Source organism: Nicotiana sylvestris, chromosome 1 (genome assembly GCF_000393655.2).
Source record: "Nicotiana sylvestris chromosome 1, ASM39365v2, whole genome shotgun sequence".
NCBI lineage: Eukaryota > Viridiplantae > Streptophyta > Magnoliopsida > Solanales > Solanaceae > Nicotiana > Nicotiana sylvestris.
The window spans coordinates 162250752-162270733 of NC_091057.1; the positions used below are offsets into that span (position 1 = coordinate 162250752).

A 19982-nucleotide genomic window follows, 5' to 3' on the forward strand; every position below is an offset into this window, starting at 1 on the left:
GGAAATAAAGAATTTAGTACATAGCAACTTATAACTTTAAATTTGTCATGATATACATGGATATAAGAGTATTTCATTAAATGTAAAATTAAAAAAAATAAAATATAAAAATAGCAATTTTTTTGTTTAGAATAGATTAAAAAGAAAAAATGTAGTATAAAATAGAACAAATTACAACAACTACCGAGAATTTCACAAGTGGGATCTAGAGAATATAATGCGTACGCAAAACTTATCACTATCTTGTAAAGGTAAAAATGTTGTTTCAAATAGACCCTTCCCTCTAGGAACAAAATAAAATAGAGTAGGTTGAGTAATATAATAAGCTGTGAGATTTACTTGAGAAATTGTGCTTCTGACAGAACAAAGACACGAAACAATGAAATTGCTGTTTAAGCCTTCGTTGAATGGGGCACATTTTCAGTCGTGAGCAGAAAAGATACTAGGATATCATGGAGTCCAATGTCACCATTGGCCAAGTCAGGAGAATTCTTGCTAGAAGACATAATCTAACGTAACAATGGAGTTGATTCCACATTGGGATAGGATGAGCAGACAAATATGGTTATTTGAATTTTTTCTATAACAGTAGCATATTTCTCGGTTAATACCTGTTATCTTCCACAATATTGTACCAAGTAAGAAAAATCACCTATTGTAATTTCATTGTTGGAAATTGAACCCTGGTCTTCAATGGGCCATTTGATTGAACATTAGAACATACCCTTAGATACTTGTTTAACCATCTTGCAGATATAAACGAATACTAGACAAGGTCTGGAATGCATCGACACTGGATTTGATGTTAATTTTACAGAGAAAGGTAGCATTAACCCAGCATATAATGAACTAATGCATAAGCTAGATGGTTCTATTTTGAATGCGGGTGCTGTTACAGGTCACTGGAACGTGATAGCCACATCCAAGTAATCTCCAATCTGCAGGGGTTAAAAACAAGTCAGAATCCTACATGCAATTGATGCTACCATCTAAACAAACTCAGTGCAGTTCAATGGATACTTCACCATTGCCCATAAGGAAAAAAAACATATGGATAAAGTTTACCTGAAATTTTAGTTCACTCAAGCTTTTGCTGCCACTATCAGGTCGTCTCCCATTTGGATAAGAGTATGTTCTCCCCACCTTCATAACAGATAGAAAACCCGAATTAGGCCAGTATTAGCTTTTCCTTGATATGATTAGGGTGAACATGGTTAATAAAAGGAACAGTCAGCGGAGTACAGATTACAGACATAGTTATAAGCTGTACCATCCAACACCCTATATTTAGGCAGAACGTTCCACCACCCCAGAACTCTATAGGATGGAACACTTCAACTACCTGCGAATTATTCCAAATCCCAAAATTTCCTAGTTTTCCTTCATTTTGTCTTCTGAAATAAATTAAGATTATACGGGAAATTCGAAATGGCATCATACTGAAATGATTATCAGCTAACTAATTGATTGATTGATTGATATAGTTCTGCTCATTACAAAAGCCGAAGTATGAAGATGTAGGAACCAACACAAACTCATTTCACCATGTTTTGACATGATTTTTTCAATATCATCTGCCTGTATCTTTGGTGATAATATCCTCATTAATCTAGTTCAAGCAGGAATTAAGAGTCAAGAGATATGAACTGCATTTCGAAATGGAGACTCATTACAGCTTAAAGAAAGTTAGAGGAAAAACGTGACAACCAAAACTCTTATATAATCCTCCCAGAAGAGAAAAAAGGCCAGATGATAGCTTGCAGCAATTTTTCAAGTTCTCGCACATTAGCAACCGAAGTTGGTTGGCAAAAGCTAGAGTAGAAATGTGTAAGTAAAGAAATATTTAACAGCTCCAAATCAGCAGATAAAGGTAAATTGAATGTGGAAGACAAACAAGGCAAGTTCAGATAGCGCTGAACTGAGACATTATCACATATACTAGACTCGAAGTCCATGGAAATTGAAAGGTGGACACTCTATCTACCAACATTTTAGAAGGTTTTAGTCAATAGAGTGAGTATCCCCTCCTTTAGTTCTGCATCCTCAATTTTCATCTGGTAGAATGTAAATATTAGTATATCATTATCAGATAATGACATCTTACACTAAAAATGGAAATGGTCAATAGGCACAGGGTAAGATGCACATCATCAATTTCAAAAAACAAGCCGCACCATTATCGTTTCTCAATGCCTAAAAGTAGGTGCACACCCCCCCCCTCTCCCCACCCCCCATCCAAAGAAACAATGAGGTTACATTAACACATATATAAGAGATGGGAGACAGACCTCTCTAACCACAAACCGCCCTCGTTTATCAGGATACACAAAAGCAAATGATAAACTTGCATCTCTTCGTCTTGCTTCTGGAGCTACCTCTTTAACCTGCCAAACAGTTCAATGAATGGATGCAACATAAATAACTTAAAACATTTCCCACAAAAGTAAAGTGGGGTCACAAAGGAAGGTGAAGAAAGTTGCAGCACAACCACTAAGGCAAACACTAAAAGCTATCCACTATATTGCCGCTTTTTGGTTGGCAATCTGAGTCATCTGATACGTCTAAGTCTAATATACAATGTAGAATACTACTACGTTGTGAAGAAAGAAAAAGTCTGACCTAATTTATTCAATTATTGGAGAAAATCAGATTTGACAAGCTCAACATCAACTGCTCTTGACTGTCATTTGAAATTCTGATAGTCCACAACTCATATCACCTCAATGGAGTTAGGACCCAAAATGGGTGGAAAAGCCGGAAATGGGTTGTCCAAACGATTTTGAACAAAAATGGGTTGTTCGCAGTTTTTTCCTGCGATATACATTAAAAATTAAAAAAATCCCGGACGGAGCCGGCTAACGGCCTTTAAGGCTTAGTTAACTGTATATGCAGTTTTTTGTGCGATATAATAGTTTGGACAACCCATTTCTGTTTTTAGCTAGTTTTTTGGCCCATTTTGGGTCCAGAATACTCCTATGTTTCAATCATATTTTGGAAGTCAACTGATTGGATTCAAATATGGTTATCTTGTGCAGGAGGTAACTCAGCACTTCACAAAATCCAAGCCTAGCTCATTCTTCTAGACAATTATTGGATCGGTAATGCCAACAAGTCAATGTCCCAGGAGGAAGATTGCGAAAGTTTGCAACAATGTAATAATATCTTGAAGCACAACTTTCTGATGCATAGTCAAGGAATGAACACACTGATAGAGAAATAAGAAAGCAAAGTCTAAATTAAGAAGATCAGAGGAAAAGCATATTATAGTTATCTCTTCATACCAGATCAGTTAATTCACGCAGAGTAGCATCCATCCATGTATAGATCTGGACCTCATCTTTAGGTTCCTTGCCTCTCACGGCAAAATCATTATCACTATGATGACCTCCAATCTGCAAGTTTCGAAGCAAATGTCCGCTAGGTTATTGTTGATAGAGTATTTTATACCAAATACTTCATTTCTTCTGATAAGGTAATACAACAACAACAACCCATTATAATCCCACTTAGTGAGTCTGGGGAGGGTAGTGTGTACGCAGACCTTACCCCTACCCTGGGGTAGAGAGGCTGTTTCCAAATAGACCCCCCGGCATCTTCTGATAAGGTAATAATTTATATCAAATACTTTCATAATTGTATCTAAGAAGGAAGAAGCCAAAAAATATGAGAACAAGTAACCGTTATGGTAATAGTAAAACAATACACAATATGCCAATAAATTGTAAGATTATGTACAGATGCTTTTGCAGATAGTACCGGTGTTCTCAAAGGCGAAAAGCTCTACAAAGCGCTTTAGGTTTATTGGGGCCTTAAGCTCAAAGCACAATTTAAGTGTGGGCTTTAGTAGAAAAGGCGCAATGAAGGGCACACACACACACACACACACACACATATATATATATATATCTATATTGTTAGCGGAAACGTAAAAGAAAGAACACAAAATTTAACGTGGTTCAGATCAAAATAATCCTACGTCCACCAGAGCAGTTGCCTTTTTAATATTAACAAAGGAAGGGAAGAGTTCCCAATTATACTTAAGAGAATTTCTCTCTTAACTCTCTACTCACTACAATGTGTTGTATTTTTTTGGGATCGTTTCTACAAATGAAGGAGTGCATCTATTTATAGAGGTAAAGACCTCCTCTTGATGTCATGGGTGACATCAAAGGAGGAAGCTTCCTCCTAGCATCCACACCAACTCTTTCCACCAACTCTTCCAATTGGCATGCCATTGTTGACTAAACATAAACCAACACCTTCAATCTCCACCTTGGTTTGCGTTTCGAGCGTGCGTGTGAACAACTCTGGCCAAAACTTCTAAGCTTACTGGGCAACCCCGTTGTAAGAAACAAGAAGAATCAAACCATTGTTGAACATACCACCTCCACCTAACAACTGTTCTCTTCGGAGTTGCATCAGTTGATGCACACCCCCGCCAAGTCCTTGCAGTGTGCAAACTTAGCGAGTGGGACTATCTTGGTCAACATATCTGCAGCATTATCGTCTGTGATAACCTTCACGACCTTGATAGTTCCCTCTTCAACAACATCTCGAATAAAATGAAATCTGACATCAATGTGTTTAGTGCGCTCATGAAATCTCTGATTTTTCATTAGATGAATAGCACTCTGACTATCACATCTAAGAGTTGATTCCAGCTGAACCAAACTCAATTCCGCTACTAAACCTTTCAACCAGATAGCTTCCTTCACCGCCTCCGCTGCTGCCATGTATTCTGCTTCTGTCGTAGACAAAGCGGCAATCGACTGCAGAGTCGACTTCCAACTAACGGCACTGCCAACGAGGGTAAAGATGTATCCAGTTGTGGACCTTCTTCTGTCAAGATCTCCTGCATAGTCAGAATCTACATAACCGAGAATTGAAATACCTCCACCACTTTTTCGAAAGGTCAGACCAACACCAGAAGCTCCTTTGAGATATCTCAATATCCACTTGACAGCTTCCCAATGCCTCTTTCCTGGGCTGGACATGTATCTACTTACCACACTTACAGATTGAGCAATATCTGGACGTGTGCATACCATAGCATACATAATGCTACCAACTGCACTGGCATAAGGAATCTTTGACATATGCTCCACCTCATCCTCGGACTGAGGCATTTGTAACTCTGAAAGTTTAAAATGAGGAGCTAATGGTGTACTTACAGGCTTGCACGTATGCATATTGAATCTCTTGAGAACCCTTTCAATATACCTCTTCTGAGAAAGATGTACAACACCGTCTTCTCTTGAAATCTCCATACCAAGGATTTTCTTTGCAGCTCCTAAATCCTTCATGTCAAATTCCTTACTCAACAGTTTCTTCAAAGCATTTATCTCTGTAATGTTGTTAGCAGCAATAAGCATATCATCAACATACAACAGTAAATAAATCATTGAGTTACCAGACATCTTCTTGTGATACACACAACTATCAAATGTACTCCTTGAGAATTCATGTGTAGTCATGAATGCATCAAACCTCTTGTACCACTGTCTAGGGGATTGCTTCAAACCATACAAAGACTTCTTTAGTTGGCATACATGATCTTCTTTTCCCTCAGCTAGGAAACCTTCAGGCTGATCCATATAGATTGTCTCTTCTAGATCACCGTGTAAGAAAGCAGTTTTGACATCAAGCTATTGAAGCTCCAAGTCAAATTGGGCAACCAATGCTAGTAGCACGCGAATTGAGCTATGCTTCACGACTGGAGAGAAAATCTCATTGTAGTCAATTCCCTCCTTCTGACTGAATCCTTTTGCAACCAATCTCGCCTTGAACCTAGCATCTTCCACTTCAGGAATTCCCTCTTTCTTTCGGTAGACCCACTTGCATCCAACTGTCCTCTTCCCCTTTTGTCTTTTCACTAAGACCCATGTCTGATTCTTGTGAAGAGACTCCATCTCTTCAGTCATGGCTAACCGCCATTGTACAACATCCTTGCAAGAAGTTGCTTCAATATACGAGGAGGGCTCCAGATCCTTAATCTCTTCTTGTGCAGCTACGAACGCATATGCAATCAAGTTTGCTTGATCTATAAGGCGTTCCGGTTCTCGTGTCTGCCTCTTCTCCCTCCCCTTTGCAATTGTGTATGGTTCATTGACAACAAGTTCTTCAAGGTCTACATCTTCTGACTCATCTTTAACCTGAGTCTCTTGATCCTTTTCCTTGGCAAGCTCCACCTGCTCGTCGTTCTTGTTTCCTGAAAACTCCACGGAAACTTTACGGGGATCAAGTATAGAGGATTCATCAAAGGTGACATCTCTACTAACTATAAATTTGAGTAAAGACAAACACCAAAGTTTGTACCCTTTTACTCCATCCACATACCCTACGAATATGGCCTTCTTAGCCCTTGGTTCAAGCTTTCCTTCATTAACGTGATAATAAGCTGGACACCCAAATACTCGTAAGTATGAATAGTTAGAGGGTTCACCTGACCATACCTCATTCGGAGTCTTAAAGTCAATTGCCGATGCTGGAGATCGATTGACAATATGAGCAGCAGTGTGAACTGCTTCAGCCCAAAATACTTTGGACATTTTGGCTTGTAGGAGCATACAACGAGCCTTTTCAAGAAGAGTTCTGTTCATTCTCTCGGCAACTCCATTCTGCTGTGGGGTATGCCTGACAGTCCTATGTCTTGAGATCCCATGAACCTTGCAGAATTCATTAAACTCTTCATTGCAAAACTCCAAGCCATTGTCTGTGCGAAGATACTTGATTTTCCGCTCCATTTGATTTTCAACCAAAATCTTCCACTCTTTAAATGCTTCAAAAGCATCACTTTTTGCCTTCAAAAAATGCACCCAAACCTTTCGTGAGAAATCATCAATAAAAGTGAGAAGATACCTCTTTTTGCCCTTCGATGGAAGTTTAGAGGGACCCCATAAATCTGAATGGATGTAGTCTAGCACTCCTCTTGTCTTGTGTTTGCCAGTGCTGAAGCTGACCTTCTTTTGCTTCCCTAGAACGCAGTGCTCACAGAATTCAAGTGTGCTGATCTTCTCACCTTCCAAAAGGTTACGATTGCTCAACATCTCCAGTCCACGTGCGCTCATATGACCCAGTCTCATGTGCCATAGTCTTGCCTTGTCATCATTAGATAACTGCACTGTAGATGCATTTGCAGAGCCAACAATGGTGCTTCCGGCCAATGTGTAAAGGCCGTTCTCCAGCTTGCCTTTCAGCATGACTAAAGAACCTTTAGTCACCTTTATAGTTCCTGCTTCGCTCATGTACCTGTAGCCTTGTTCATCCAGAGTACTCAGGGAGATCAAATTCTTCTTCAGATCAGGAACATGACGGACTTGTGTAATAGTCCTCACGACTCCATCATGGCAGCGAACCCGAACTGAGCCAATGCCAACTATTGCACAAGTTGCATTATTGCCCATTACTACGGTTCCTCCACTTTTCTCATAGCTGCTAAACCAGTCTTTTCGGAACGTCATATGCAGAGTGCAAGCAGAGTCTAACACCCATTTGTTTCCATAACTACTATTATTATTACACGATGTTGTTAGTACATAATCATTATCAAAATCATGTACCTGTTCAACTGTGGATGCACTCGCCTTTTCCTTGGACTTTGACATTGGGCAGTCTCGTTCAAAGTGCCCCTTCTTGCCACAACCCCAACACTCTGTATTCTTCTTGTTCACACGAGACTTTGATCTGTGCTTTGATTTGCTCTTTCCCTGTTGGCTAGTCCGGCCTCTCACAAAGAGCCCACTTGCCTGGTCATCTCTATCTCCTTCAATGTGCCTCCGCACATCACTAGAGTTAAGTGCCTGCCGCACTTGCTCAAGCTTGATAGGCTCCTTGCTATACATCATTGAATTCTCAATATCACGATATCCTGAAGTCAATGAAAATAGCAAAGCACATGCAAGCGTCTCCTCCTCCCTTTTTAATTCCTGCAATCTGTAAGTCCATGACAAGTTTATTGAACGCATCTAAATGATCTTGTAACGAAGTACCTGACCCCATCTTAAATGTGTGAAGACGCCGTTGTAACAACATCCTTGTTGTCACTGATCGGTCTTGGTATAGCCCTTCTAGCTTTTCCCATAACTGTTTGGCCGTCTCTTCGGTACCCGTACTCACTTCACAAAGCACGTTAGGTGCAAGGGATAGTTGGATTGCACTCAATGCATCCCCTTCAATCTTCTCCTTGTCGGGAGCTGATATATCCTTAGGATACTTTCCGTCAATAGCATGGATTGAACCTTCCCTCCGCAGTAACGCCATCATCTGGATCTTCCAGATATTGAAGTTGTTGCGTCCACTGGATCTATCAATTTCAAACTTCATGGAACTCATCTTTGCTTGTTCTTCCTCCTTGGATCGTTAAAGAATCTTATTGCTCTGATACCAATTGTTAGCGGAAACGTAAAAGAAAGAACACAAGATTTAACGTGGTTCGGATCAAAATAATCCTACGTCCACCAGAGAACAGTTGCCTTTTTAATATTAACAAAGGAAGGGGAGAGTTCCCAATTACACTTAAGAGAATTTCTCTCTTAACTCTCTACTCACTACAATGTGTTGTATTATTTTTGGGATGGTTTCTACAAATGAAGGAGTGCATCTATTTATAGAGGTAAAGACCTCCTCTTGATGTCATTGGTGACATCAAACTACCTCCTCTTGATGTCATGGGTGACATCAAAGGAGGAAGCTTCCTCCTAGCATCCACACCAACTCTTTCCACCAACTCTTTCAATTGGCATGCCATTGTTGACTAAACATAAACCAACACCTTCATATATATATATATATATATATATATATATATATATATATATATATATATATATATATAATTAATTTCAGAAAAAGTAACAAATTCATTCTTAATGTTTTCCTCAACAACTAATACACTTATGTGCAGGTTATATTTGTTGTTTAGTACTGCTCCATTCAAGATAGAACTCACTGGCAATGAGTGCCCACGCCTTAGTGCATTCCCTACACCGAAACATAGCTTAAGCGAGGCGAAACACCATCAGTAGCATTTATGAGCTTTGGGGCTTAAGCGCGCCTTAAATGAGCCTTTGACAACACTGGAGAGTACAAGAGACTACTTCCAGAATGCAAAACCTAAGAAATAAAACTTATTCCTTTAAACATTTGTTAATACTACTGAAATTCCGAATAAAGAAAAATTATACAGAACTTTGGCAGAGTGCATACCTTGGTGAAAACGCGAAGCAAGAGTGGACAAGTCTGGTGTTGGGATAGAAACCAAAAAAAAAAAAAAAGCAAAAGATTTCTTTAGTAACTAATAGTATGCAAAAAAAGAGAGGATGTTTTTCAAACATTGAACAGCACATAGGAATAAGATGCCGATTATGCTAGCATATTAATACAAGAAGAAATATTAGATTTAGAGGTCCTCTAAAATAAAATTTAACGTATAATTAAGGATACCAAAAAAGAAGAAGCATTATTTCTAAAACCTAGAGATAATAAAACGTAACCTTGAAAGTTTTACAGGGAAAAGGAGAGGGAGACCTTTTCACGGTCAACGGGTTGGACCCGAGGGCCCATTCTGAGGGGAGGAGGACCCGGTGGGACTCTCGCCGGAGGAGGAGGCAACGGTCTTCCCCTTCTCTGCACTTCCGCCATTGCTCTCCGCTTTCTTGATCTGTTTTACTGCACCAGAAGCACAATGAGCTACTACTAGCAATTTTACTCGTTTTTGCTTTTCGGGCCACTCTGTTACTCTCATCCTATGTTTATGGGCTATAATTTAGATGGCTAAACCAAAACTAATGGGCCTCATAATTGGGCCAATTGTAAATTAAAAAAGAATTTTTTCCGTTCCTATACACTATTTGAAACCTTATTATGAAAAACGTCCAAGTTTTTGTATTTACCCGATCTAAACACATTTTAGCTACAAAATATATATAATCCACCGTAAAAGGCTCTCAATCCATTCTTAGTGTCTTCAATCAAGGAATTTAGTTATACCATTTTCCTTTTTTCTCTCCTCTCTCCCCTCTTCTCTCCATATCGAACTTATATTTAGGGATTTTTGTTTGATAATTATTTCATCTTTTTTTTTTAATCCTTAAAAAAACAAATCTTCTCGTTGTCAGTTTGACACATATGCTAAATGTGGACGTCTTGATCAAGCTGCCAATGTCTTTAATGAACTCAAAGTACATGACACTGTCTTGGAACTCCATGTTAATAGGTCCTAGTCAAACTGGTTGTCCAGTTGAAGCATTGGATTTTTTCCGCAGGATGCATTTTAGGATGGACAAAATCAGTTTTTCAAGTGTGATCAGTACCTGTGCAAGCATTACATCAGTTGAACTTGGTGCACAAGTTTTTTGCAAGAGCTGTTATCCTCGGCATTGAGTGTGATCAAATAATCTCTACCTTTTTAATTCATCTTTTGATTTATACATAGTAACTACTCTATATATTATACAATTTATCTACAATATTCATACATTATTCCTATCCAGTTAAATACAACTACCATATCATACAACTTAAATACAATTTTTATAAAACTTTTACACAATATGTCTTTTGAATATTTTGTATATGATTTATACATAGTAAAAATAAATTTCATACAACTAATTATATATTAAACAACTTATTTACAACTTATCTACAATTTTCATACATTATTTCTACCCAGTTATATACAACTACAATATCATACAACTTAAATACAATTTTTATACAAATATTATACAATATGTCTTTGTATATACTTTGTATATGATTTGTATATATTTTGTCTGTGGCGTGTGCTTCTTCCTCTCTAAAATTCTAATCAAAACTTACTCTCCTAATACAATTTTGATACATATCAATAACTTTATGTAAAAAGATTGTATTAATAACTGAAATACAAATTTTATACAATAATTCATATATTATACAACTATTGTTCAACTTTCATACAACATTCAAATAAAAAATATATATAACTACAACTAATACAATTTACATACAATTATACTACAACTTTACTACAATTTCGTAAGTATATTGTATGTCATATCTTCTTCTTCTTCTTCTTCTTCTTCTTCTTCTTCTTCTTCTTCTTCTTCTTCTTCTTCTTCGAGTTTCAATCTAAAATTCAGCTAAAATCAAGTCTAATCTTCACTAAACACCCTCAAAATTGAGATATAAACTCCAAACAACATTCTCAATTATTTACAACAACACCCAATCCAAATAAATAATGGTTTTTGAAAACTCAAATTCGAATTCAAAGCTTCAAAACTTTTTAATAGATATCAAGAGTGGAGAGTCAAACGCCTTTAAAATTTATTGATTGATAATTTCAATTTGAACACCAATTGTGCAACATGAAAGGAAATTGCTAAGTTAAAACGATTAAAATCCATTGATAAATTCCATTAAAACTAATACAACAAGAAAGCATAAAAACAGAGAACATCAAATGAACAAAAATTGGAAGAAAAAAAAAATAGAGAAGGAGAGTAGAGAGACGAAGACAGACACAGAGACAGAGAGAGACGAAAAGAGAGACGAGGAGATCAGGAGACAGAGTGGCAAGTATAAAGGGATAAGGAAATAATTGATATTCCTTATTCAATTCTTAATATAAAGAGATACTCATTTAAAACTTATTTGTATATAATTGATAATTGTATATGACCACGTAATTAAATTGAAGTAGGGATCGGAGGGTAATAAATTTTCAAATAGTGTATAGGAAGGTAAAAAAATTTACCATTCGTAGCTATATTTGAATTTCATAGTAAATTCATGAAATAAGAGATTAATTATTTTTCTGTATTTCTGTATTTCGTGTCGTATTTATTGCGCGAATGAATACAATCGACATAGGTTGTATCCTTTGTATATACTCTTGTATTTTGCCTTGGTTTTAGCTGATATATGTTGTATTCATCGCGCGAATGAATATAATTACGCACGCGAATACAGTTGACACATACAAACGAATACAAGTGATACAAGCTGGTAGCAATTAAAAAATAACTATGGATGCTAATTCGGAAATTATAATTACTAGGATCTAAACTATAGTGCTTTATGAAAATTTCTCACTGAAGTATAGAGCTGTTGAGGAAAATCATTTGTTTGCGTCAAATCAGTTTATTTATTTTTAGTAGGAGCATAGCTCAAAATTGAGACATTAATTATCTATGATAAAGTATTAAAATATTATATATATGTTTTATATTATGTTTTTATTAGTTTGATATACGTATCAAAAGCGATAAACTTCTTATCACTCACAATATTCCAAATTAGAATAGGTTAATGTTTTTTCTATATCAAAATGCTCGTCAGTCTTTGCTTTTTGAAGTCAACTAGTAAATGAGTTCTGACTACCCTCTTAAAATACATGTTTGTTCGACATTTTGATTTCACTACTCCAAATTACAAGTTATACATACTTTCATGTCATTTATATGTAATGATGATGTACTATAAAAATCAAATTTCGTGTTTCTCTCACATGCCATAATCTTTGAATTCTCGTAGTTATTTCTTTATTCTATTTTTAAGATTCAAAACTACGGACTAATAAGAAATGTATATTTATTTGTAACATTCCAAATCTTCTCATTTAAAGTGGATTTATTTTCTTTAGGAAATTCACTGGTTTTGAGTGAAGCTTTTTCTAATATTATTATATTACTAGACTATAGTATAAAATTACAGATTGTATTTTGTTTTTATTTTTTCTAACATATTAGCCAGTACGTTGTGCGGGGTTTCATATTAGTTTAAATTTAGAGCTAAATCTTTGGTAAAAAACTTAATTTAGAAAAATTAATCCAAATAACTGCCCCCCCCCCCCCAAATCTCTTGAACTACACCCGTTGTTTACATTTAAATATAACAATTTATCATGGTTAAGTGATTTTCGTAGGTAAGAATATAAGTCTATTTACAAACACATATCATGCACCTATTGATTTGGTGTAACACTTGATACGGGTAAGTATTTATCCAAATCCTTTTTTTTAAAACTTTTCTAGATACTATTTAGAAGAGTATTGGAGAAAGAATAAATATTCTGAACTGTCATGATAAAAATCAAAATATGGTGGATGTCTACTCTTCCTCCATGATCTTTCTCTCAAATGGTTAATGACATATTCAATGGCATATTTTCTATATTCAATGACATATTCCATGACATATTTTCTTCACTTTTCATGCCTATATAAAGGCTTTGTAATAGATAAGAAAATACACACAATTGAAGAAGAAAATCTCTTCCTTCTCTCTATCTCTATTTCTTGTTCATGTTTTACTAAATTGCTTCTATTTCTTGTTCATTTTTTACTAAATTGCTTTTATTTCTTGTTCATGTTTTACTAAATTGCTTTATTTCATAACACGTTATCAGCACGAGTCTCTAACCAATTGTATATATATATATATATATATATCTACAAAAATTTTCCTACATCCAGAAAGATTACAATTAGAAGCCATACATATCATCACATGGTTAAATGTAGAGAAAAACTACATATGGTAAGTAATGAAATGTAAGAAGGTATGATTATCTTATACTTGTCATTCATTTAAAATCTCTTATGCACACAACTTCGTACTACACCTGTATTACATAAGCACATATTAATATTACATCTTTTATATCACATGAATGGAATAAAATTTTCGAAGTTCTGTATGTTAAAATCATAGTAGCAGTTAATTGTTGATATGATGCATGTCATGGTAACCAAGGATATTTTATATAAATTGTCTTATGCATATTTATGTGTTAACTATCTTCAATCTGTCCTGCCGCTTTTAACATTTTCTTTTACTTGGATGAATATTTTTTTTCCTTTTGGATTTTTACACTTGCATATAGTACCAAAAAAAGGAATAAAAAATAAAATAAAATTGGTCATACTGATTAAAAGCATAAATCATCTTGAAGAAAACAAGAAATACTTCACATCTTTATCTAGGTTGATTAATTACTTCTTTGAAGTTTGGAAAACAAACCAGCTATTGAGAAAGTATACTTCATAATTTATGGTCGTATCATTTGAAAGCAAACAATGATTAGTATGACTACTAGAAGAGGTATTTTTGAGTATCCATGACCTACTTGATGTTTGCTACTGACTTACCATTTTTAAGTATTTTATATGAATGATGCACAAGCTACAACTGGTAAGTTGTTACCTATAATGTCATTTTTCAGGTAATATAAATGTTGAATTTATGTATTAATACTATATATGTATTGTTACCTATATGATGTACTTTTGATAAATTTATTCACTAATTGCTTGGTTGAATTGAGTGAAGGAAAGTCATGACGTTAAATCAAATCCAATAGGTAGGGTATACCCCGAAAACAACAATATTTTTGAGAGAGACTCAATAAATATTATGACAATGATTTTATGATCCTTTTAAACTCTAATAGAATTTAGAAGAAATATTCTGACTACAAACAATTGTATTTCATATAGATGCTACAAATAATTAATAAAGCTTTACGCTGATTTGAGATTTGTACACTTATTTAAGAAAGCAAATTTGATTTGCTAAGTTGCAAATTAGTTGTGTATAACTTTCTTGGCATGTGATTGAAATTAAGGCTTGAGAATGAATCTCAATATTGTTTAGCCTATTATGCCATTGATTGAGGGTAAGACATCGGGATCAAGTCATGATGCTCCATAATGATAAGAGTTGGGTTTGAGTCCCAATTTATTATGGCCTAACATGTCTTTATATTGGTAAGACATTGGGTTTGAGTCCCAATGTACCATATTGATGATATAATGATGACTAAAGAAAAATAATATATTTTTCATGAAAAGGCATGAAAATTGTCCCACTTGATTTGCTCCATTCTTGAAGTGAATGTGATAACAATGCATAATAAGTTTCAATGAAGACAAGTGGTTGAACAATGAACGTGGGCGTTCCAAATATCAAAATAATAATAATAATCACTATGATTATAAAAGGAGAACAATAAAAGTTCTCAAAATAGTCCTTCAAAATGTGAAGACAATGTTTACCATCAAATTGGTATAAAAATAATAAAGCACATCGATGATTATGATCCATTCCTTGAAGAGAATGTAACTTGTGATAAGAGCATTGAGAATGCAAACCCATTCCTAAAGTTGAATGTGACAATATATGATTAAAGCAATGGATAAAGACATGCAATTCATGATTATATGAATAACACACAACTCACCTCTAAGGGAGGTTTGAGTAAAATAAAGAGAATAAATATTATTGTGTGGTTACATGAATATGTCATTGGTCGCGTACAAATATTATTTTGTCATGCCTTATAAAAGTTATTAAAGGCAGTATTAAAGCAAGAAATGATTTTGCTTATGATGATTTTGACCATGACAATTTATTATGATATAATTTTCTCCGTGAAGGAAACATTTACCATATGAATGGTATGATAAAAGATCTTGTAGTACAAAAGTTGTTAAGAACTCCGGAAAAACTAATTTGTTACTACCCAGATGAATAAGCTTATTCATGACATTGATATTGTAAAGTTTCAAAAGAAACTTTTTGAGTTTCAAATATATAAGTCAAAGTGATTGGCATATTGAGACTATAAATGAAAAGAAAATTGAATATCTTCATATTTCTATAATCATACCGGGTAAATATGAAAGGTTACCCGATCTTCTTTCTATTTGTACTGCACAAATATAAGCATGATGATGGAATCATATGCCACAAGTAAACTAAAGGTTTACTAAAACAAATATTAATTGGCATGACCGGTTGACCATCTCGGTTCAATTATGATGCAAAAAATTAATTAAGAATTACATTGACATATATTGAAGAATAGAAGATTCTTCAAGAATTCTCTTGTGCTGTTTATTCTCATGATATACTAGTTAAAGGTTGGGATTGAATCCCTTGATTTTTGGAAGGAATAAAAGGTGATATATATATGGGCCCAGTCACCTGCCATGTGGATCGTTTACTATTATATGATTTTAATAGATGCATCTATTTTATGGTCACATGTGCATTTGTTATCAACTTGCAGTTTGGTTTTTGCAAGATTGCTTGCTCAAATTATTAGAGCACAATTCCAGAATATAAATTATGATGATTTATCTTAATAATACTGGTTTAAATCCAAGTTGGTTTAGCAGAAATTGTATGCCTCCAATTATAGCTAAATCATTGGTTATGAGAACAAAACTCCCAAAAACGAAATTTGGTATGAGATTTATTATTTAATATACAGCAGCACTTGTACGCATCTAGCCAAGTTATAAAAATTTCTCCCTATCACAATCGGTTCAGGGTCAGGAACCAAATAATTTCTATATAGAAATATGGATGTGCTATATGATTTAATTATGCCACCAAAATGCACAAAGATGAGTTCCCAAAGATGGTTGGGAAATGTGTTGGTGATCCCAACATTAGGGGGAGAAAATGGGCAGCTGAGAAAGTGATACGTGAAATGAATTATTATGAATACATATAGATCCTCGTACAAGAAAATATAAACTTGAAGTTCAAGTGATATTCATTTACAAATTATTGCCAGACGCATTTGCTGACCCAAAGCTAAATGTCATATTTCAGCTGCTAATGCTCCAAATAGAATAAAGTCCATGAGGGACAGAGTCTATGGCACGCATGAAGTGTAACAGACCAATCGGTTCCAAAGATAAAACTCCTTGAAGAAGGAGAGGGGCAAATATTCAAAATGGTCATAATAAGGAGGCAAGTGCCCTAGAAGAGCACCACGACATAACACTTCATAAGACCTCATGGGAGAGGCTCAGGTACCTGAAAATAATGAAATAAAGAGATCTCAATAAGTTATGTCTTTATTGGGTAATAATGGAACCAACATAAAATGATTGTCGACAATATTGTTAATATAATGTAGCGCTCAATATGATTAATATTGACGAGGATCTTGAGATCAAATCTGTCATGATATTTGGACGGATAAAAGATTGGCCAAATAAAAAATACGCAATGAAATTGACTTCATTTGAAAAATGTGAAGTTGGACGGATAGTCCAACACCTGAAAGTATAAAGTCAATTGAGGTATAAATGTGTTATTGTGCGAAAGGTTCAAGTCGATAGACATAAAGACGACTTGTGGCACAAGAAAATTAGTAAATATCCTCACATTGAATATATGGAGACATGTTCTCTTATAGTGGATATAGTCACTTCAGGTTTTAATCTGGCAATATATGAAAAACTTGATATGCGTATAGTGGATATCATTGAAAGATTTAAATTATCTTGGAGCATATTAAGGTTTCCAAGAAATTTATTAAATAAAGCTTCAAAAAATCCTTATACGTATTGAAAAAATCAGGGCGCATGTGGTATAATCGCCCGAGAGAGTACTTGTTGAAAGAAGGGTATAAGAATAATTCAATTTGTCCTTGTGTCCTTATAAAAGGATATGGATTTGAATTTGTTATAATCGCCATGTATGTTGATGATTCAAATATCATTAGAACTCCCGGAGAGCTTCCTAAAGCAGTAGACTGTTTAAAGAAAAGAATTTGAAATGAAAGATCTTGGAAAGACAAAATTTTGTCTTGGTCTACAAATTGAATATATGAAAGATAGAATTTTTGTCCTTCAATCAGCATACACTAAAAATATTTTAAAGAGCTTCTATGTAGATAAAGCACATCCATTAAGTACCCCGATGGTTGTGAGATTACTCGATATAAATAAAGATCCACTCTGACCTTATGAAAATAATGAAGAGCTTTTTGATCCTAAAGTACCATATCTTAATGCAATTGGTGCGCTAATATATCTTGCTAACACTACAAGGCATGACATAACTTTTTCAGTTAATGTCTTAGCGAGATATAGCTCCGCTCAAGGAGAAATTGGAATGAAATCAAGCACATATTACGTTATCTAAGGGGAATTACCGGTGTGGGCTTATTTTATGGCAATGATTGCAATACCGATCTTGTTGGTTATGTCGATGTGGAGTATTTATCTGACACACGCAAGGCTTGATCTCAAACATGTTATGTGTTTATATGTGTGACACTGTTATATCTTGGCGATCGACTAAGCAATCAATCGTGGCTACTTCTTCTAATCATGCTGAGATAATTGCTATTCATGAAGCAAGTCGAGAATGTGTATGGTTGAGGTCTACTATACATCTTATTCGAGACAAATGTGGTTTGAAGTGTGATAAACTACCCACAGTTTTGTATGAAGAAAATACAACATGCATAGCCCAATTAAAGGGAGGATTCATAAAGGAGTTAGGACAAAGCACATTTCACCTAAATTATTGTTCACACATGATCTTCAAAAGAATGGTGATATTAATGTGCAACGGATCCGTTCAAGTGATAATATGGCTGATTTGTTCACCAAATATCTACCGGCGTCAACCTTCAAGAAACTAGTGTACAAGATTGGGATACGAAGGCTCAACGATGTGAACTGATGATCTCATCAGGGGGAGTTAATACGCGTTGTACTCTTTTTCCCTTACAAGGTTTTGTCCCATTGGGTTTTCCTTGCAAGGTTTTTAACGAGGCAACCAAAAGGCGTATTTCTAAATATGTGTACTCTTTTTCCTTCATTAGGATTTTTTCCTATAGGGTTTTTTCCTAATAAGGTTTTAACGAGGCATATTATTTATGGACATCCAAGGGGGAGTGTTATGATAAAAATCAAAATATGGTGGATGTCTACTCTTCCTTCATGATCTTTCTCTCAAATGGTTAATGACATATTCAATGACATATTTTCTATGTTCAATGACATATTCCATGACATATTTTCTTCACTTTTCATGCCTATATAAAGGCTTTGTAATAGATAAGAAAATACACACAATTGAAGAAGAAAATCTCTTCCTTCTCTCTATCTCTATTTCTTGTTCATGTTTTACTAAATTGCTTCTATTTCTTGTTCATGTTTTACTAAATTGCTTTTATTTCTTGTTCATGTTTTACTAAATTGCTTTTATTTTATAACATGAACTAATTACTTTATTTTTTATTTCAGATAATCATTGACTTCTTCAACAATGTCTTTTTGCAACAAAAGAAAAAAGAAAAGGAGAAAATCCAAAGCAAAAAAGAAAAGAAAAGAAAAAGGTACAAGTGCTTGTGCTGTCGGTGTTTGCAAATAAAAAAGACAAGCAGGAAAATGCATGTTACAGACCTTTTTTGTATTCTTTATTTTTCCTATGTTTGTGTAACAGGAGCTGTGCCTGTGTGTATGTGCAAAGACCCTACCAGCAACATGCATGGAGAGTTTGTCCCAGGAGGATATATAAGCATTCAACAAAAATCTAATTCGACTTGTCTATCTCAAATCCCTATTAAATATTTATTGTATGCAAGATATAGACCTAATAAAGTACGATATATATATATATATATATATATATATATATATATATATATATATATATATATATATATGTGTGTGTGTGTGTGTGTGTGTGTGTGTGAGAGAGGAAACTTTAAAACTCATTTTCTAAACTATGTCACCTGATTTAATCAGCATTTTTATGAACTCAATTTTGTTTAATTAATTGTAGTCTTAATTAATGACACTATAGTTTCATCGTACATTAGAAAAATTGGTCCCCTTCCTATCCACATGGCTGGCTGCATTGGCCATGGAAAGCTCATGCCATAAAAGATGCTTCAACGGTATTGCTGATTAAATTTTAAGAAAGCTTCATAAATTCACAAAAAAATATGAGATTGTTTTCACTGTTAAACCATTTTAATTACTCTTCTTCAATTCTGCCGTCGTAAAAGGAAAAAAGTAATTGAAGGACTGATTCTAGTTGAGAACATTAACAATTTAAAAGATAAATATACCACTATTCTATTCGTCGACAAATTAAACAGTAACTTGATGATTGAATTAATTATTTACCGTAGGAGAGTGTGGTAATTGACTTGTGAAACTATTAAATTTGGTCCCATA

At 34.7% G+C, this 19982-nt stretch overlaps 2 protein-coding genes and 1 long non-coding RNA gene across 4 annotated transcripts; 1 reads left to right on the forward strand and 2 right to left on the reverse strand.

Annotated features, from left to right (window-relative positions):
* Nucleotides 1–639: 639 nt before the first annotated feature.
* Nucleotides 640–9734, reverse strand: LOC104216229 (histone deacetylase complex subunit SAP18). 2 transcript variants are annotated; one of them, XM_070170435.1, is made up of 6 exons: nt 9526–9734; nt 9205–9237; nt 3282–3392; nt 2289–2384; nt 1066–1143; nt 640–938 (listed from the first exon to the last, which is right to left on the reverse strand). In XM_070170435.1, exons 1-6 carry the CDS (start codon nt 9637–9639, stop codon nt 900–902), a joined length of 471 nt encoding a protein of 156 aa, XP_070026536.1. In that variant the 5' UTR covers nt 9640–9734; the 3' UTR covers nt 640–899. The 2 variants fall into 2 exon arrangements, with proteins under 2 accessions (XP_070026536.1, XP_070026533.1); XM_070170432.1 differs by lacking the exon at nt 9205–9237 and having other exon boundaries at nt 3282–3417; nt 9506–9688.
* Nucleotides 6629–7536, reverse strand: LOC138880514 (uncharacterized mitochondrial protein AtMg00300-like). The gene is made up of 2 exons (XM_070160816.1): nt 6859–7536; nt 6629–6778 (listed from the first exon to the last, which is right to left on the reverse strand). The coding sequence occupies exons 1-2, from the start codon at nt 7458–7460 to the stop codon at nt 6772–6774; spliced, it is 609 nt and encodes a 202-aa protein (XP_070016917.1). The 5' UTR covers nt 7461–7536; the 3' UTR covers nt 6629–6771.
* A 9152-nt stretch (nt 9735–18886) lies between the features above and the next one.
* LOC104241153 (uncharacterized) lies at nt 18887–19369 on the forward strand. The gene is made up of 2 exons (XR_714635.2): nt 18887–19135; nt 19243–19369. It is a non-coding gene; the product is annotated as an uncharacterized lncRNA (long non-coding RNA).
* Nucleotides 19370–19982: the final 613 nt, after the last annotated feature.